The 18007-nt window shown below is 39.7% G+C and overlaps 4 protein-coding genes across 4 annotated transcripts in view; 1 reads left to right on the top strand and 3 right to left on the bottom strand.

Moving 5' to 3' along the window:
• The first annotated feature begins 169 nt into the window (after positions 1-169).
• Positions 170-2618, top strand: LOC6580089 (putative gustatory receptor 58c). The gene is made up of 2 exons (XM_002005923.3): positions 170-1384; positions 2143-2618. The coding sequence occupies exons 1-2, from the start codon at positions 320-322 to the stop codon at positions 2317-2319; spliced, it is 1242 nt and encodes a 413-aa protein (XP_002005959.1). The 5' UTR covers positions 170-319; the 3' UTR covers positions 2320-2618.
• Positions 2619-2965: 347 nt separating this feature from the next.
• Positions 2966-4217, bottom strand: LOC6580088 (putative gustatory receptor 58b). The gene is made up of 2 exons (XM_002005922.1): positions 3225-4217; positions 2966-3163 (listed from the first exon to the last, which is right to left on the bottom strand). Exons 1-2 carry the CDS (start codon positions 4215-4217, stop codon positions 2966-2968), a joined length of 1191 nt encoding a protein of 396 aa, XP_002005958.1.
• Positions 4218-11986: 7769 nt separating this feature from the next.
• LOC6580086 lies at positions 11987-14305 on the bottom strand. The gene is made up of 2 exons (XM_002005920.4): positions 12698-14305; positions 11987-12612 (listed from the first exon to the last, which is right to left on the bottom strand). Exons 1-2 carry the CDS (start codon positions 12891-12893, stop codon positions 12065-12067), a joined length of 744 nt encoding a protein of 247 aa, XP_002005956.1. The 5' UTR covers positions 12894-14305; the 3' UTR covers positions 11987-12064.
• Positions 14306-15173: 868 nt separating this feature from the next.
• The window catches only part of LOC6580083, an 86366-nt gene continuing 83532 nt past the window's right edge, over positions 15174-18007 (bottom strand). The window contains exon 8 of the mRNA XM_015164087.3: positions 15174-17372. Coding sequence (XP_015019573.2) covers positions 15806-17372 — 1567 coding nt within the window. The 3' untranslated portion in view covers positions 15174-15805. The remainder of the gene's footprint in view (positions 17373-18007) is intronic.

Below are 18007 nucleotides of genomic sequence, written 5' to 3'. Positions count from 1 at the left end.
TTTTTGACGATAAAGATCTAGATTATTTCGTTTGCCTTTTATCATTTATTCATATAAAATTAATAATACTTAACTTAGCAGAGCTTCAAGTGAAGAACTGTTATTATTGACATTTTAAATTTATCAGAATAATATTTATTTTATTTGAGCTTCCAGAGCTCTGCTCAGTTCATATATAATCACCTGTTTTTAATAGAAATATCCAGTGGAAATGCCGTGATTATCGCATTCCCAGAGGGGCTTTTACCAAGTCATTTAAAAAAGGACTCTGTGACAGACATTCGCCATCCACTCAGTCCCAGCTGAAACTTTGTGCAGAATGGAGCTGCTGTCGGTTTTTGTGTCCATATGTCGAGCCATTGGCTTGTGCAATCTGCGCTATGTGGCGGAGCGTAAGCGTTTCGAGCTGGATCAGGGTCTAATGCTGGGCTACTGGCTGCTCCTGAATGTGGTCTATGTGGTGCTGACGCCCGTCTGCTTTGTGCTCATGGTGAACAGCTACTACAGCTGCCAGGGCATGGACATGTTGTCCATGGCCTACAGCTGCGTCTCTCTGACCAAGTCGTGCTCGCTGTTCGTGGTGCTGGGCAGCGTTTGGCTGCGACGGCAGCGCATCAGACGCGTCTGCAATGGCTACATGCGGCTGCTGGAGCGCTTCACGCAGTACCATGCGAACTATAGCTATTGGCGACGTCACCTCTGGAAGCTGCTGCTGAGCAATACGCGCTTCGTGGTGCTGCTCAATCAGCTGTTTGGCCCCGGCAGCGCGCTGATGTGCGGCGTAGACGATGATGAGGTCGTGACTGGCCTGCCGCCTATCTACATCGGCCTCTCGGTGGCCGTGCTGCTGATGGACCTGCTGGCCAGCTGCACAGACAGCTTGGCCTACTGCGTGGTGGGCACCAGCAATCGACTGCTCGAGTGCATGTCGCAGGAGGCATTGGAGCTGACTCGAGATCTGCGCTGGCTGCCGCCGTCTCGTGGCCGACATCGCGCTGTCTATCAGCGGCAGCTCTTGGCTGCCTGGCATCGACTCTGGCACAGCTGCCGGCAGCTGGACAAGCTGCTCGTCGAGCTGCTGAAAATCTTTCAGGCTCTACTCCTGCTCAACGTCTTCACCAACTATTTGACTGAGATTTCGCTGTTCTTCAACTTGGTTGTGCTCATTGCCGATGCGGAGTTCATTAGTCCATGGCGTTGCTATTTCTACTCTGTGGTCTGCCTATCATTTCACTTTGACATCCTGCTAACCTTCTCCATATTTGGCGCAAATCAAGTGAAGTGGAAACATTTGTCCGTCCGACTGCAGCAACTGTGGCTCGCTCTGAAAGCTATGCATGTGGACTATAGGAGCGACACACAATGTGTGGCTATGCTGCATCAGGTAAGTAAGCGAATGTCTATATGTGTATGATGGAGAGATAGAGGAATGGAGTAATTGAGTAATAGGCCAATAATATAATAGAGTAATGGAGCTTTGAATGCTCTCTCAAGGCATCAACCAGGCTGTGTGCCATCGAGAGAGCCTGAGCTGTATAAAGTGGAAGTCTGTTCCATTGCCTTTCGTTTCAATGCAGGGAAGAGAATGAGTTGAAGGAAGAGGGAGAGATTTTAGGCACGATTCCATTGAGCCACGATTCCATTGGCAGATATATGCAATAGAATATAGAATTGCTTAAAATGAATATCTGTATTTTCTTTCTCGGTATAAATTACTATAAATATATTAGACTCTGTTTTATAATCTGCTACTACTATTACTATAAACATATTTTATAATCTCTCTATTTTATAATCGACTGATACATTGTCATATCATATTACCCATATTACCCATCTACATAATTCCAATACCTGCCTGCCTGGACTCTCTAAAATGATTTATGACTGTTTTAAATTTGTAATGCCTTAAACATATATTTAGTTATATACATATGTCTAACATCAATATTTAGTAAAAAAAATGTTTTAAATATTAATTTATAATATAATCAATTTGAGTTTTCAAAATAAATTTATATATAATTAAATATATATAAATATAATTAAATAAAAATAAAAATTAATTTTATAATATATTAATAATTTTATAATATAATATAATTGTATATATATATTCAACAATTCCACTCCATTTTACAGCTAGAATTCGCTATGATCTATTTAAATCGCCGACTGCAGCCGCAACCGAGAAAAGTGCGAAATCTACAAATTATGGGTCTATTCGATATGAATCGAGGATTTTGGAACTCGATGAACGCCTCCATAGGCATGAATGTGCTGATTCTGTGGCAGTTGGCATACAAGAACTATTATTGAAGCAATCCATTCCCATTCCCATTCACATTTACATTTAAAAGCTATTTAAAAGCTTCGGGCCCGTAATAGTTGTGCAGAGCTTTTAATGCGTGTTTATAATGGCCAAAAGCTCTTTGTGAAGTGTCAACTAAAAGCCTTGCGACACTAAAAACAATTGTTTGCTCCTCATCATTTCCCAGTATTTGAGTGCAATGGAAATGGGTTAAATGCTAGGGTTTTTAAGTGTATTTTATTTTTAAATATACTCCTTTTTTATATTTTAAGTGAAATAAACTTTAATGTGAAAAACTAAGTTTGGGATGGTAACTTAACTTTTGTTTGATATTGAAAAATTAAGTTTGGGATGGAGATTTAACTTATTTTTTTTAGTTTTGATTGTATTTGACTTATTTATAAATATTGTATATATGCAAGTTTATAATTAAATATATAAAAATTGACAGTAAAATTAAATTGATAAATAAATAAAATGTATAAATAAATAAAAATGATAGAAAATTAATATATTGAGTTGATTTTGTTTGAACAGTGATTATCTCTGTTACCCCTTTGAATATTTGATATATGGAATACAAAATTTAGTATGTCACTTCTTCTGATTTGCTATATTGATATATAATTTTCTTTAGCTTATTTCATACTGTATCTAATTTTCCTTTTTGAAGAAGCTTTCATATTTCAATCCCTGCTCATGGCGACGCTTCAGATCGAACTGCATTAGCAGGATGACATGGGTCAGCACAGCGGCCATGTAGCTCAGGCAGGCGGGCTTATCCAGGATCACGCAGCTGCATATGCGATAGACCAGGCGATTGTTGCGCAGACGATGGCCAAAGAGCTCCAGCTGCAATTAAATGAAATATAGTCAAATATTAACTTGATCTGGAATGGATATGAAAGCAAACCTCCTTGTGTGACTCTGCGCTCAGTCGACGCAGATCGTTGAATTGAAGCAGCAGCAGAGCCGAGTCGTTGCAGGCCCTCAGTGCATCATCCAGCAGATTCATGAGCAGAACTGAATTCAATATGTTGAGGCTGACCAGTGCGTCGCCAATGAGGATGCCCACGTAGTTGGACTTGATGGTCTTGTTGCCGAACTGAATGGCATGATAGAAGATGCTCACGTTCACGGCGAACATGTTCAGAAAGATGCTGGCATTGGCCAGATCGTAGATGCTGAAGACGCGTCTGGCCAGCAGCAGCCACTCGCTGTGTATGCGGGCCACTCGGCTCAGCTCTGCCTGGGAGCAGCGCGAGCGGCTGAGCGAATGCAGTGCCAGCTGCACGGCTCGGAACTGGTGAATGAGCAGGAGCAGCAGAGTTATGAAGCTCACTCGCTGAGCCGATAGCATTAGCATCGTGGCAATGCGAAAGAGGAAAAACAACAGATTGGTGCGCGCGTGCAGGCGGAATTGCATGATGAGCGAGAGGATGACCATGGAGTAATTGACGCACAGCATCCGTAGCATTTGGCCAGCCAACTCCAGTTGCAGGCGCTCCAGGGACTTGGCACCATTCACTCGGCACAGGGTCGGCCAGTGGGCGTGCCAGCGTTGCAGTAGGTCGGCGTAGAGCTGCATCAGCCGGCGGCGCTGCAGCCAAACGGTGCCATAGCAGCTGAGCAAGGCGACAATGCGAAAAGACGTCATCAGCAGCTGGGACCACTGCAGGACAACGTTGTGACGCATATAGCTGCCCAAGAGGCCGCTGGCCATCATGAACGGCGTCTCGGCCAACACGAACAGGGCCGGGCACACACTATAGATCAGATATCCGGCGGACACTCGGCTCACGCTCACCCGGCCTAGGCTGCTCTGCAACGTCGACGGCAGCAGCCCGTAGATGAGCATCTGACTGTAGCCGATGTAGAACAGCAGGCGCAGCCGACGATGCAACATGCTGCGACTCGCGGCTAATACTAATTGACTACCAAAACAGTTGACAGACCTGCGGCTGCCCCCCACCCCTCTCGCCTTTTCAGGCAAAATTAATTAGCTAAGTGAGCTCCAAGGCATTGCGGCTGATAATCTGATCTTGCGTGACAAGTTTACACCGAATTCCGTTATGCGTGTGCATTCACTGTACTCACTGTTCACGTGTCAAGGTGATTGATTGATACATATTGATTGACATATTGAATGATTGATTAGGATTAAATCATTCCCTGATTGACATGAGCTGTATAGGCTGGAGTAAAATGAGTTGGAGGCAAACCCTTTTCTTTTGAAATGCAGGGAAAATTCCTCGAATTTGTATGTTAACTCTATTTGTTGTTGAATGTAAAAATATCCCCCACACACAAGGTTGATAATAGATCAAAGATATGCGCTGAGTGCTTTCCTATAAAATGAAAAAAAAAAAAAAAAAATGATTAATTTATTTATAAGAATATTGACCAACATATAGTTAATTTAAAGAAAAACAATAAAAAAAAAAAAAAAATATATATATATATATATATATATATATATATATGTATATACTATATAGCCTACATATATATGCATATGAACGTATTTAGGTGTAACATTTTCTGCTGCTAACTTTAATATAGTTCAATAAAAATTAAAGAATTTAAGTTTACAGAAATTGTGAAAGTTCTTGATAAAGTAGAAGTTCTTTCCATTTCCATTTCCATTTCCATTTCCATTTATTTTAATAGATGCACAAGTATATCTCTTATATTATATCTCTGCATTATGGACTCATTGCTTTCTATATAATTAACAGACATATTGAAAAATATACAATATATGCGCCTATATACACTGCCCATATTTATGAATAGTCGATATTTCACAATTGCTTATATTGCTTTACAATATTGCCTAATGGCGCGCTCATCTGCATAAAGTTATTAAATATTAAATTGTATTAATCAAACGCGCGCTGTCATTGCCATCAAAGGTAATTGTCTGTGATTAAAGGTGGGGAATGTGACGGAAAACTTGGGTATGCCATCAATTTAAAATGAGAATTTGAAGTGAAGGGCGTGCTATACAGAGGGAACCAGCAATGGACATATATGGTATATATAATGGATAATGGAATACATAAAAGAAAAATATTAATAAACAGGAAAAATGAGATTTATTTAATATTAACAATTAATAAATACAATTTACATAAAATATTATGAATTTGTTTATGTAATTTAATTTATTTTAATGTTTAATAGATAGAAATAAATAATATATTCATAATATTAAATCAACCAATTTTTTTATACTTATGAATTTTTTTATGTAATTTAATTTATTTAAACTTAACGTTTAATAGATGGAAATAAATAATATATTAAATAAATAAATGCAATTTTTTTTATATTTGTGAAATTGTTTATATAATTTAGTTTATTTAATTTTAAATTTTAATAATTTTTTTAATAATAATTTTAATAATAAAGTGTGGCATTTTCTTTAGTGCTTCAGCCTGCATTGTTCATTTCGCTCACATATTTTAAAGAAAACATTCCAAACAAATGGAAACTATAAAATATAAAGTTTTTTTTTTTTATTTCTATTATTATTTGCAATCTGTCTTATACTAAACAATAAACAAATGCATTAAAAAAATTGATATTGAAATATTTGTAGATTTTCTGTCTTTCAATCACTTTAACAGTAATTTGCCAAGCTCGTTTCCCTCTCTTCACGTCTCTATCTATCTCTCTCTTTCAACTGCCTCAACAAGCTCAACACATTTTGGTTTTTAATTTGTTTGCTGGCTAATTGAATCGAATATCAGGCGCAGTGTCAACTCAATCTGGACTCTGTGCCAGTTGTTGTCCAAGGCAATTCAATAACAGGCGGCGGATGTGCGGATGTGCGGATGTGGTGGTCCATATCTCCAGCTATCATATTACATATGACAGCTACAACTACGCCTGTCTCTGTAGCTAACCCTATCATTAGCCTCGACCCACCCCCCCCCCCCTCGCACAGCTCGATAGCAAAATATCTCAGCTGCTTTTTGTATTAATTCCAATTATCCGCACGACTGGGGAATTTTCATTTGGATTGATAGGATTTTGGGTCATTATGCGCCCTGTCTGTCTATCTTTCTGTCTGCCTCTCTGTGGGGTCTATCCACAATATCCGCCAGCCATTTGTTGCCATCAACTTTGTGCTAATACCCTGTTTTGTTAAAGGGGTTAGAGCTGGATGAACAATAGGCGTAGAACAAGTGAAGATTTGCTTGATAAATTGAATGAGGAAACTTGTCTAAGAGATGTTTAACTGATTCTGAATCTATTATTATATTTATTGTAATTTATTTTCAATAAAATATATACATATATTATTCAGATATTTACATAGTTCACATTTTCTATCTCTCATTTCAACACAGCATTTTCTTTAGGGTAACTTGTGCTCAGTGCTTTTCCAATCACCTCACCTCGACTCATTGTTCATCTGCCTCAGCCTCAGCTTCAGCCTGCAGCTCATGTGAGTAAATTGTATTGATTGGAAAGTTTCGCTTATGACATGCTGCCAGCCCAATCGGAGTCCAATAAGATTTCTTCTCAAAACTAATTAGGAGCTGGCATAGTTGAACATCCTTTGGGATGCTCCTCGCTCCAGCTGCGACGCCAATCAAGTGTGCTGCCTGGGCAGCTGCTAATGTAGCCCTGGGGCCAGCATTTTGTCTGCCATTAGCTGAATCGAAATTATGGAAAAATGCTAACAGCCTTAGGTTCGACTGCTTGTCTCGGCCTCTCTGGAAACGGAATGTCGATTCTGCTTTAATGCAGTTAATTTATTGTGGTCTCTCGCTCTCTGGTCGGCCTGCATGTGGAAGTTTTGCTCAACGAGCCTTTTAAATTGACATGAAGAAGTTTCTCTGGCCGCTATCAACACCACAAGAAAGTGGGTCAAGTGGTTTTCAACACTTAAATAAACTCTTCTGCATTGGCACGGGCGAGTGCTGAATGCTGTCCAGCATTTTCTTTGCCATTTCGTTTTTCTGGGTCACCGTCGACTCGTCCTCATCGTTGTCCTCGTCGTCCTCATCGTCCTTTACGTCCTCGTCGACATCGCATAAATATAAATTGTATTGTTTCGAAAAGTTTTTCCAGTTGAGTTTCGCGGCTAACGGAAAAAGTAGTTAAAGTTTTGTTTTCGCCCCTAGTTTATTGCGTGATTTCCTTTGCAATGACTCAACCCAGCAGCCAGAGGACTCTCCGCCTACCCGCCTCTCCCACTCCCATTTTTAGCACGACGGCTCCCAGTTCGCTCAGTTTTTAGTTTAAAGGTGGCAAAATGTTTTGCCCTATGATTTACAGCCGCTGTTAGTGTATTTGTGGCTCGGCTTCTTTATTTATTTAGTTTTAACAAGTTTCGCCATAGTTTTTGGACATTCTCACACTTTGCTGGCCCGAGCGAGCGAGCATAGTTAGCACTTGTTTCTTTACCAAATTTTTGAGTTCTGCCAAGAAATTGTTCATGAACCAACTAGCTGCTATTTTCTATACTTACTTTTCGGTTACTTGATACATATTTGCATTCGTTGATTTTTTGTGAAGCTGTACTTTAAGGGTTTTGAACTGAATTTATTATAAACAATATAAAATACTTTTGCATTTTGAATATTAAGTTTATTTTTTTTTGGTTATTTTACTTAACAATTGATTAACTTTTCAATTGGTATAAATATCTCGAATGTCTAAATATTTATAAATATTTTATTTGTGGTAAATATTTTTTATAAAAAAATTGCCTTATGTGTTCTGCTCTTAAATCAATTTTGGACTCTTTTTATGTAAAATATTCAAGGCTAATAAAGCTAATAAGCTAATAAACTATATAATATAATTTACATAAAAAAATTTATTTATATATTTAGTGTCTCACTATAGCATCTTACTTTAATAATAATATATTAGTTATCAACTTCAAAAGCAAATAAATCATGTAATCATTCATTGAAATTTAAAATAGGTTAATAGAAAAATTACCTTTTCAACGCAAATTTGAAGTCTCCTGGTTGAAAAGTGTTCAAATTAGGCTGAAAAAACAATGTCGATTTTTCGATTATTCTCGATAAAAAAGTTATCGGATGAGTTATCGAAAAAATAAAGCAAACTCGTACTGCCTATGATATACACGAGTATGCATGCCAAATTTCAGCTCTCTAGCTCTTATAACTTCTGAGATCCTTTTGCTCATACGGACGGACGGACGGACGGACGGACAGACGGACAGGGCTATATCGACTCAGCTCGTCGTCCTGATCAAGAATATATATACTTTATGGGGTCTGCGATGATTCCTTCTGCCTGTTACATACTTTTCACAAAACCATTATACCCTGATTTCCCATTTTCAATGGGTTCAGGGTATAAAAAGCAAATTGTTGCTTAAACTTAAAATAATTATTGAACTAAATCATAACATAAAAAAAAATTTACAAAAATATAAAAAATAAACAAAATATTTGCAAACTAAATTTGTAACGTAAACTCATAATTTATATTATAAAAGTAGAAAAGATAAAATAAATAATAGAAAAATAGATTAAAAGATAGAAAGGAAGCACATTTTGTTTTTTATATATTTTTTTTGTTTTTTATATATTTATATTTAACATAACTAACCAAATTTATATATTAAATATAATTTTTTAAATATATATGTATTGCAGATTTTTGCTGTTTATTTTATATTTTAAGAATATGTTCATATTCAAGTTAATATATATTTTTACTCCTATTCCCTAATGCAGCATAGCGCATTAGTTAATTTCATCACATCAGGAGCAGCAAATCGAAAGCTTTTCAGAGCATTTCATTAACCAGACATAGAGTGCAATATTAACTGTTTGTTTACTAACCTCGTTCAGCTGTTGATTTTCCATGATCGAATTTCGAGTGTTGATAAAACAGACAACAGATGGCTCTCCGTTCGATTAGTTTAATTTTGTGGTGCACTGTTCACAAATTATAGCATACTTTTGAGCGCTCTCTCTCTCTCTCTCTCTGTCTCTCTCTCTCTCAGTCTGTTAACGATTCACAATTCGCGGCTGGAACTGCAAACATTATGCACGTCGCTGGCAACGTGTCCAATGCCACTTCTAATTGCATTTTTACTTAGTTGGCGCGCAAAAGTTTGCCACGCCCCCCTTCGTCCGCTTCGCCCGCCTCGTGCCCTTCGGACGGCACGTGGAAAAGTTTAATTAAACGTATTTGATTTATGACTTCCAGCACGGCCAGGTGGGCGTGGTAGGGTGGCGTATGGGCTGCCTGTGCAGCTGCCAACCGCAATTCCAATTGGAATTGCGTCCATTCTGCTTGGACTGATGCTCGTTGCCTTGCGCCCAGCTTCAGTTGCAGTTTCTATTGCAGGCCATTAAAAGCGCTGCGCACACCTTTATGACTTGGCCATGTGGAGGCAGCTCCAGCTCACATGCCAAAATTCGTTTATGCGTTTGCTCTGCTGCACTTTTTCATCAAGTTAATCAATGTTGCTCCTGCTGCTGCTGCTGCTGCTCCTGCTGCTGCTGCTGCTGCTGCGGCGTGGCCAATCTGGGTCGCAAATCCCTGCGGCTTAGGCGCTAAATCAGGTACAGGCCACAGGCCGCACAAATCTCCAGCTCAATTCATGCCTGCAAAATATTTCACGATAATCAACTTTGATAGGCCTACGACTTCAACTTGCTCCACACGCAGCAACCAAAAAAAAAGGAAAAAAAAGATTCCGAAAATCGCCAGAAATCCGCAAAACAAACCAAATCCCCTACACACACACACACACACACACATACATACATACATGTTACATAGTTAGACACGGCGCCTGCAGCAGCAGCAGCCGCCATTTTCTTGGGCCGCCCTTTTTCCATATTTTTTATGGTCCGGCGTGGAAAATGAAAATGGAAAAAGTTTCGTGTTAAGGAAGTAATATTTTTCGATGAACTGCCGGATAATCGCTGCGTGCTACATTGCCCACTGGATATTGGCTTAGTTGGCTTAGCTTCCTCTCTCCCTTTCTCTCTCTCTCTCTCGTTTGGCTTGCCCAAAAAAGGTAAAAAGCGAGCGAAACGCTCGCCTCTGATTAGCCTTCAATTAGGTGTTTCACTTTATGTAGCCTGCATATGCCTCAAAGTAATTGGACTCTGCTCATAGAGAGAGTTGCCTTCTGATACTACTAAGCCGCATAAAGTTTAGTTAGCACTAGATTTTTAGACAGCTGAGCATAAGGCAACAGTTTAAAGTCTGATATAAAGCAGAGCAGTAGTTGTCTACTCTATAGATATTGTTCTAGAACAAAGTTTCGATATGAAGAGCTTTATGTTTCACAAAGACTATATATTCATTTAATGCATTCAATTTCTGTCTATATAAATACAATAAAATACAGTCGAGTCTCGATAATTTGTAACCCGCTAAATCGAAATTCGCGATAAATCAAAAAAAATCTATCGCCTTGAAAGAAATTCTGTGTAAATCGAAAAACAAAAATTACCTCTTGCACTTTCAAATTATCGGGATTCTACTCTATTCTATTTTTATGTAAATCTTTACTGATTGTGCTTGCTGATCTTTTATAGCACCTCTCGGAAAAACTATTTGAAAGTTACTTATTAGAAATAAGAAAATCTTATCCTTATCCAGCCTTATTCTTATCCCTTATCCATATTTACAGTCCAAAAAATATTGAAAATAACTTAAGTAACTTCTGTATATCTATATCTATATATTATATATATATAATAAATATATATAATAAAGTCTCTAGTTGAGTAGAGACTCTCTATTTGTAAATTATTGAGCAATTACTCAAACCTCTATTAAGGAATAGGAATACGAATTTATAGTCCTATACATTATCATAAATTCGCAAATTCGATTTTCGAGCATTGGCATATTTCCATATTTGACTGTAAAGTCAGTTGCATGCTCTAAACTGTTTATAAATCGATTTGCTAGAGCTGCCGACAGGCTCAATTAATTACACATAATAATGGCATATGAATTCTATAAAATTAATATATTCTGACACTGAAATACTTTCCATTTTTTTCGCTCATATTTAATTGTGCAAGAGAACAAAAAGAAATGAAAAAAAGAATCCAATAAAACTTTGATAAAAACTAAAACGAATTCATGTTTAATCCGCAGTCAAGCGAACTGCCGCAACTAAAAATGCAAATGTGAATGAATAAAAAAAAAAACTGAAAATATATAAAAAAATATATATTTATATATTGTGAATTCTTTTAATTTTTTGTTGGCGTACTAAATAAATTTTACATTTAACATACGCAATTAATGTGTGGCAAAGCCGCAAATAAAACCGCTTAATTACGTGACTCTGACCGGAGACAGAGAGAGAGAGAGAGAGTGAGGGTGAGCGTGAGAGAGGTGAGGGCGAGTGCAGCAGAACACGACAGGATAACAACAATGGAAATATACAACAAAAACAACAACAACAACAACAACAACTACGACAACAATTTCAATTGGAAATTTGCATGACATGCAATGAAATGAAATAATAATATGGTTAATAAAGTCAGCCGCATCAGATTCGGATTGAGAGAGAATCAGAGTGAGAGAGAGGGAGAGGGAGAGGGAGAGGGAGAAGTAGTAGGGGGGGTCGGGCGTAACTGGACTCAGATCTGGGAGCCAATTATCGCACTTATTTCGCTGCTAATTAAAATGCAATTATTTGCTTTAAACAACATAATCCCATTGAGGGGCGCTTTATTTGCATACACATGTACATAAATCGAATCGATGCGGTTGTCATGGACTCGGCTCCAGCTCGGCATCCTCGTCATCCTCGGCCGTGATGTGCAGTCGTGGCACCACAAAGCCGCCACTGCGTCCCATGGCCGGCGATGGGCTAGGCTTACGACTGAATGAGTCTGTTGCAGCTGTTGTTGTTGTTGTTGCTGCTGCTGCTGCTGCTGCTGGCATTGCTGCTGCTCCTCCTGCTGCTCCTGCTGCCACATACTGCCCCCCATTGGCGGCCACATTGCGCCCCGCCTCGTCCACATACTCGCAGATGATCTGCCAGAGCGACTGGCGATCCGTGGTGCCGCGCACGCGCGCCCTCAAATAGGCGGCGGTGGCAATCAGCGTAAAGTTGAGAATGCCCGCATTGAAGATGTGCAGCCAGCCGTTCAGCTGCAGCTGGCTGTTGGCTGCCTGCTGGAAGAGCTGCATGGGCAGCGGCACGGCCACATTCATGGGCGCCGCGGAGCGGGTGCGCGGCTGCCCATTGGAGTCCCGCTTGGCGGGCAGCTTCAGGGAGTGCGTCATCATCAAGGGCGGCGACGGAGTGGCAGAGCCTAGCCAAATATATATATATGGGAAAATGGGGTATATAGGATATATATCTCTCTCTCACTCTCTCTCTCTCTCTCTCTGTCTTACCTTCGTTCGCCTCGCGCGCCATGCGCTGATCGGCTCGCTTCACCCACCCGCGCACCGTCGACTCCGGCACGCCCAGCTCGCGTGAGATGCCCGCCTTCGTCTCGCCATTGCGTATGCGTGCGATGGCGCGCTCCTTGTCGTCCATGGAGACCTGAACTCTGGGTCGTTTGCCCCGTGGCACTGCGGTGCGCTCCATGAAGAATAAAGTTCTTGGATGAGGATCTTGGCTAGAAATCAATTGGAATTCAAAGTTGTGGCTCTGATTTTACGGCTTTTTTTTTCTCTCTTTTTCTCTTTTGCTTTTTTGCTTTTTTTTTGTGTGTGTGTAGTTGATTCGATTATCGCGTTTATAAATTTCAACGAATTTGCTTTTTCATGCGCGTCGCTATCTGCGTCTGTTTTTCAGAATCGGACCCGGTCCCTTTCTATTTGACAGTAGTGCCTGCCCCCTGACGAGCGGTTTCGGTTTGGGCCAGCTGACATATAAATCGCTGTGGGTTCGTTTTCTTCGCGTTTGCTCGCATTTGCTTGCCTTTTTGAGCTTTTGTTTACTTCTCTTCTCGTCCTCGCCTCTTTGACAGCTGCCGACCAGGGTCGCATCATCACTGGGCCCATCCGGCGGTGCTGCCAACTGCTTTGCTTCCCGAATTCCCGTTTCAATTACACATTTACCTTCACTTCGCTCTGATCTCTCCTTTTTCCCCCCAATTGCGTTTATTTACGTTTTTCTTTCGTTTTTATTATTTTTGTATTTTATTTTCAATTTCTTACATTTAATTCTGACGTACATCTAAAATATGTGTTCTACTCTCTATTTTTTGTTGGTTTTTCTTTCTCTCGTTTCATTATTGTTGTGGGTAAATCTCTGTAACTTATTTTTTGGGCACTGCAGCGATGCATTTGCAGTTGGATTAGAGTGAGGGAATATTTTTAAAAATATTTCATAAATATATTTGGAATTTTTTGTTTTCAATTTTGTTTTCATGTTTAATTTCACCTTGTTTAGTTAAGCTTTATCTAGAGGGTATTCAAGTGAAAGGTATAAGAGATAAAATTGAATTTTGTGGGGGCAATAAGTTATTAAAAACAGGAAAAAATTTTCAATTTTATATAAAGGGAATTTGAGGACTTAAAGAGTTTTATAAACATTTGAGCCAATGGCCATAACTAATGGTAATTGAAAGGGCTTATATATGATGATTAGGATAATAGTGTTTGGATTTTCCTCTGTAGATGATTCTTGCAATATAATTAGAGGTTTTTGAGTGTCTCACTTGTATCAATTATTCTTACTAAGACTTCTCTACGATAGTTTAAAAAGGAGCATTCGTTGTATGCTTGGCTCAGCCTTTAAAATTATGGCTTAGCTCAAGATTTGATGCTCATTGAATTTGTTAACTATTTGTAAAAACAGAAGAGAAACTTTAGTCTAGTCAGAAAGCTTAATTGATTGTCAAACTAAATTGAAATTGAATTAAAAATTGAAATTGCATCAAATTGAACTAAAAGTCAAACGAAATAAACTGAGTTTATGAATAACAACAAATTTGTTTCTAGTATGCTAGAATATTACTATTAAATGAAAAATGGAGTTTTATTGAATTTTTAACAAACATAAAAAATATTTTGAAAAATAAATAAATAAAAATAAAACATAAAAATGAAAAAAAAAATAAAATAAATAAATAAAATAAAAAGTATTAATAAAAAAAAATAACTTTATTTCTAAAAAAAAAAAAAACACACACTTCAGTTATTTAAGTAAAAGAAATAAAAATAAAAAAATAAAAAATTAATAATAATAAGATTGCATTTTTGACCTCACTAAAACCCTAAAAATAGAAAATAGAAATAGAAAATAAATATGAAATAAAATAGAATAGAAATACAATTATTTTTTAAAGTGCTTATTTTTTTTTTTTAATTTAAACATGGAAAACTAAATTTTTTTTTAATTCCACAGCAAAGAACATTAATGAACGGGCACATAGGCTTTGCTTATACGCGCTGGGGCTTTCATTTAAGATTTTGGATCGCTGCAATGCCACTTCGACTCGCTCGTTCTATGCATATAATAATACCACTTATATCTAAGTAATACGACTTAATTTCTATAACCATTTTTTGGTTGAATTTTACAAGTTTCTTTACTTTTTTATTTGGGAAAGTTTTAAAGGATTTTTTACTTTTTTAATTTATTTAATTTTGTTTCTCATTGAAATTTTGTTTTTTCTTTGCCTTTTAGTTGTGGACAATTTGAACCACGAATTAAAATGCAATTTGATCTCCATTTCGTTTTACATTTTTCGTTTATGGTCTAGGTAAATCTATGTGCAAAAAATATATATATGTATTGTATATCGTACATTATATACATATTAATTCAAGTATGCATTTGCTTATGTACGACTTTATTTTATTTTTCATATTTTCCATTCTTTTTTTTAGATTGACAATTTGCCAATGATAATAAATTTAAGTTGTTTTGTATTTTATTCAATTTTATTTTATTGATACATATATTAACTAATAAAACCACCAACAATTTGTTATATGTATTTTCTGTCATATCTTTTTTTTTTACCATTTTACCTGTCTACCTTAATTAGTTTCTAGTTTCTTTATGCTCGTATTTCGTTTTACCTTTGTTTTGTTTTTTCCTTTCCAACAATTATCACGTGACAATTTTATGCTTAATTAATTTATTCAGGGCAGTTAATCATTTTTTTTTGTATGCTTGAAGTGTTTATCGTATAATTATTTCAATTAATATTCAATAGCTGTCACGAGAGAAATTTATAGAGTTCAGTTTTTGCAAAAACTACTTACATATAAGTGCTTGCTATTAAGCATGTTTTTTTTTTATTTTTTTTTTTTTTTTTCTCTTTTATTTATTTTGTATTGAGAGAAGAAATACAGAAATCAATGAAATACTGACGGCAATTGGCAGTGGAATAAATATTTAATAAATATTGGAGAAGAAAATAAAATAAATAAATAAAAATTGAACTAAAACTGCATTTCAAGGAGCTGCAAGCTTCCATAACTGAATCCATCGAATCCTTGCCAAGAGCAACTCAACAGAGAGAGGAAGGGCGAGCTGGAGTTTTAGTAATCCTCCTGGAGCTGCTGCAGCCCTGGCTGCTTCGGCGCCCCTCGGCACATGCGTCGCAGTATGGCGATGAGCAGAGCGAATATCGCGCAGAGCCCGAGGGCGAGCAGCGAGAGTTTGCCGTAGGGCAGCTGGCTGAGATCGCGGCGCAGGCAGATCTCCGGGGACTCGTCGTGCAGGACGAGCTGACGGTACTCGGCGGCATGGTGGAGCAGGCCGAGCTGTTCCAGATTCCACTCAATGTGCCGCGTTAGTTGGGCCAGCGTCGAGGTGTGCGTCACATTGGGACAGTTGGCGATGCCATTGCAGAGCAGGTGGCGCGGTATGCAGACCTGCGTGTCGCCGGGACAGCGGAAGTCACAGTCGCCATCCTGCAGCAGGGACGCGGCCAGACTACCGTCGGGATTGCGGGGCAAGTGGAACAGCTCGGTCCAGACCAGTCGAAAGATGTTCTTGCCCGGCTGGCCATCGCCCGTGTATTGTATGAGCACCGGCAGCGGCTCCTGGTCGGCGCCCGTGGCGCCCAGCTCGGCGGTGCTCAGGATGGGCAAGTCGCGGGCCAGCGATATGTTGTCCGGGCAGACGACAAAGCGCGGCTCCAAGCGCCCGGCCAGATAGACCTCGATCTTGGCGCTCTCGCAGCTGCGCTCGGCAAAGCGCGCCTTCTCCAGGTTCAGCCAGAGATCCCTTTGGGCGGCCACCTTCAGCTCCCAGATGCACTTCTCGCGGCGATAGTGGTGCTCCGGCGGCGCCATCGGCCCCGCCACCATGGCCAGCGCCTTCTTGTAGGGGAAGACGAGCTCCCCATCCGGCGAGGGCCCCAGCGTGATGGGGCCGCAGAGCGGGCCGTGGGCGAACTCGTAGGTCGCCTCGAACAACGGATTGGGATTCTTGAAGTACGAGGTGATGGCATGCTGGCCCTGCACAATCATCTCGAGATTCATCTGGTCCGCCGACGAGATGACGCGCACCGCTCGCGGTATATTGTCGCAGAAGCAGGCCAAGTTGTTCTGGAACTTGTCGCGCTCCTCCCAGATGACCAGCTTGTCCACGCGCTCCTCGTGGCAGCGCGTGCAGGCGTTGCTGTTGTAGGGCAGCTCCTTGAAGGACACCGAGTTCACCTCGATTATGGCGCGGGCATAGAGCCGTCGGTCCGTCACGAATTTGTACTGGCAGCGGACGTCGCTGCCGCCGGTTCGCTTGAAGATGAGCGAGTTGAGCGGCGAGCGGAGCCGTCCGCCCGGATGCTTCCAGGCGTACATGACCTCGTCGCAGAGCGTGTTGGGCACCGGATCACCGAATCGTGTATTGTTGAAGAAGTCATAGTGTGCCCAGTAGTACAGTGAGCTGCCGCTATAGCTGCCCGTCTTCGACTCGAACTGCACATAGAGCGAGGGGCTGGTGCTCACAAAGTCCACCTTCTCCATGGGCCGCGAGAAGGTGTCGCAGAAGGTCTTGATGATGCGCGCCGGATCCGCATGATCCGAGTCGTAGATGGTCAGCGATTCGCCGCAATCCCCCTCGTACTTCAGTATGGGCGACTCGATGCGATTGATGCGAAAACTGCAACGAAAACGGAACAACAAATGGAATATCAGGAATCCGTATCATAAACTACGCAGCCCCAGGCCAAAGGCCTCTGGCACGTTGCCAAGCCCCTCCCCAGTTGTAAAAAATAAATGAATAAAAAAATAAAAGCCCAACTCCAACATTTTCTACGAGCCTCTACGTGCTGCCTCCTGCCACAATTTAATATAAATTCCGACTGGTAACAGGTAAAATCTCACTTTTTACGGGCACAAACACGTAGTCACGCTAGATGTGAGCTGCATTCGCAGTTGCAACTTGCAACCATAAAAGACGAAGAAGAGGAGGAAGAATATGAATGCAAATTGCTTGTTGCCAAAAGTAAATTTTTGGCACGTTGAATCTAGCAAATTATTGAGGAATTTGTAAAGTATTTCTCGAGCATAATAAATCGACTTATGGCAGTCAAAAGCGTTTCATGGCGTCAACTGTCTGAGGTTAAAGTAATAAACGACCATAGGGAAACATGTCTGGAAATTTCCGCTGAATGAATCGCAATGGAATATGAAATTTGAGCTGTCTTCAAAGTTGATTTGAAAATGGCTTTAATACTATAATTATAATGCATTTATTTGAGTCATTTTATATCATTAATCAATAATTTTATAGTC

This window comes from Drosophila mojavensis, unplaced genomic scaffold (genome assembly GCF_018153725.1).
Source record: "Drosophila mojavensis isolate 15081-1352.22 unplaced genomic scaffold, ASM1815372v1 contig_80, whole genome shotgun sequence".
In the NCBI taxonomy this organism is placed as follows: Eukaryota; Metazoa; Arthropoda; class Insecta; order Diptera; family Drosophilidae; genus Drosophila; species Drosophila mojavensis.
Note: the sequence above shows the minus strand (reverse complement) of the source record. Positions and strands in the feature narration are given on the sequence as shown.

Coding starts and splice junctions, on each gene's coding strand:
- LOC6580086 (XM_002005920.4), bottom strand. CDS start 12,893: ATGGAGCGCACCGCAGTGCCACGGGGCAAACGACCCAGAGTTCAGGTC. Junction 12,613..12,697: donor GGCGCGCGAGGCGAACGAAG/GTAAGACAGAGA, acceptor ATATTTGGCTAG/GCTCTGCCACTCCGTCGCCG.
- LOC6580089 (XM_002005923.3), top strand. CDS start 320: ATGGAGCTGCTGTCGGTTTTTGTGTCCATATGTCGAGCCATTGGCTTG. Junction 1,385..2,142: donor GTGTGGCTATGCTGCATCAG/GTAAGTAAGCGA, acceptor TCCATTTTACAG/CTAGAATTCGCTATGATCTA.
- LOC6580088 (XM_002005922.1), bottom strand. CDS start 4,217: ATGTTGCATCGTCGGCTGCGCCTGCTGTTCTACATCGGCTACAGTCAG. Junction 3,164..3,224: donor GCGCAGAGTCACACAAGGAG/GTTTGCTTTCAT, acceptor ATTTAATTGCAG/CTGGAGCTCTTTGGCCATCG.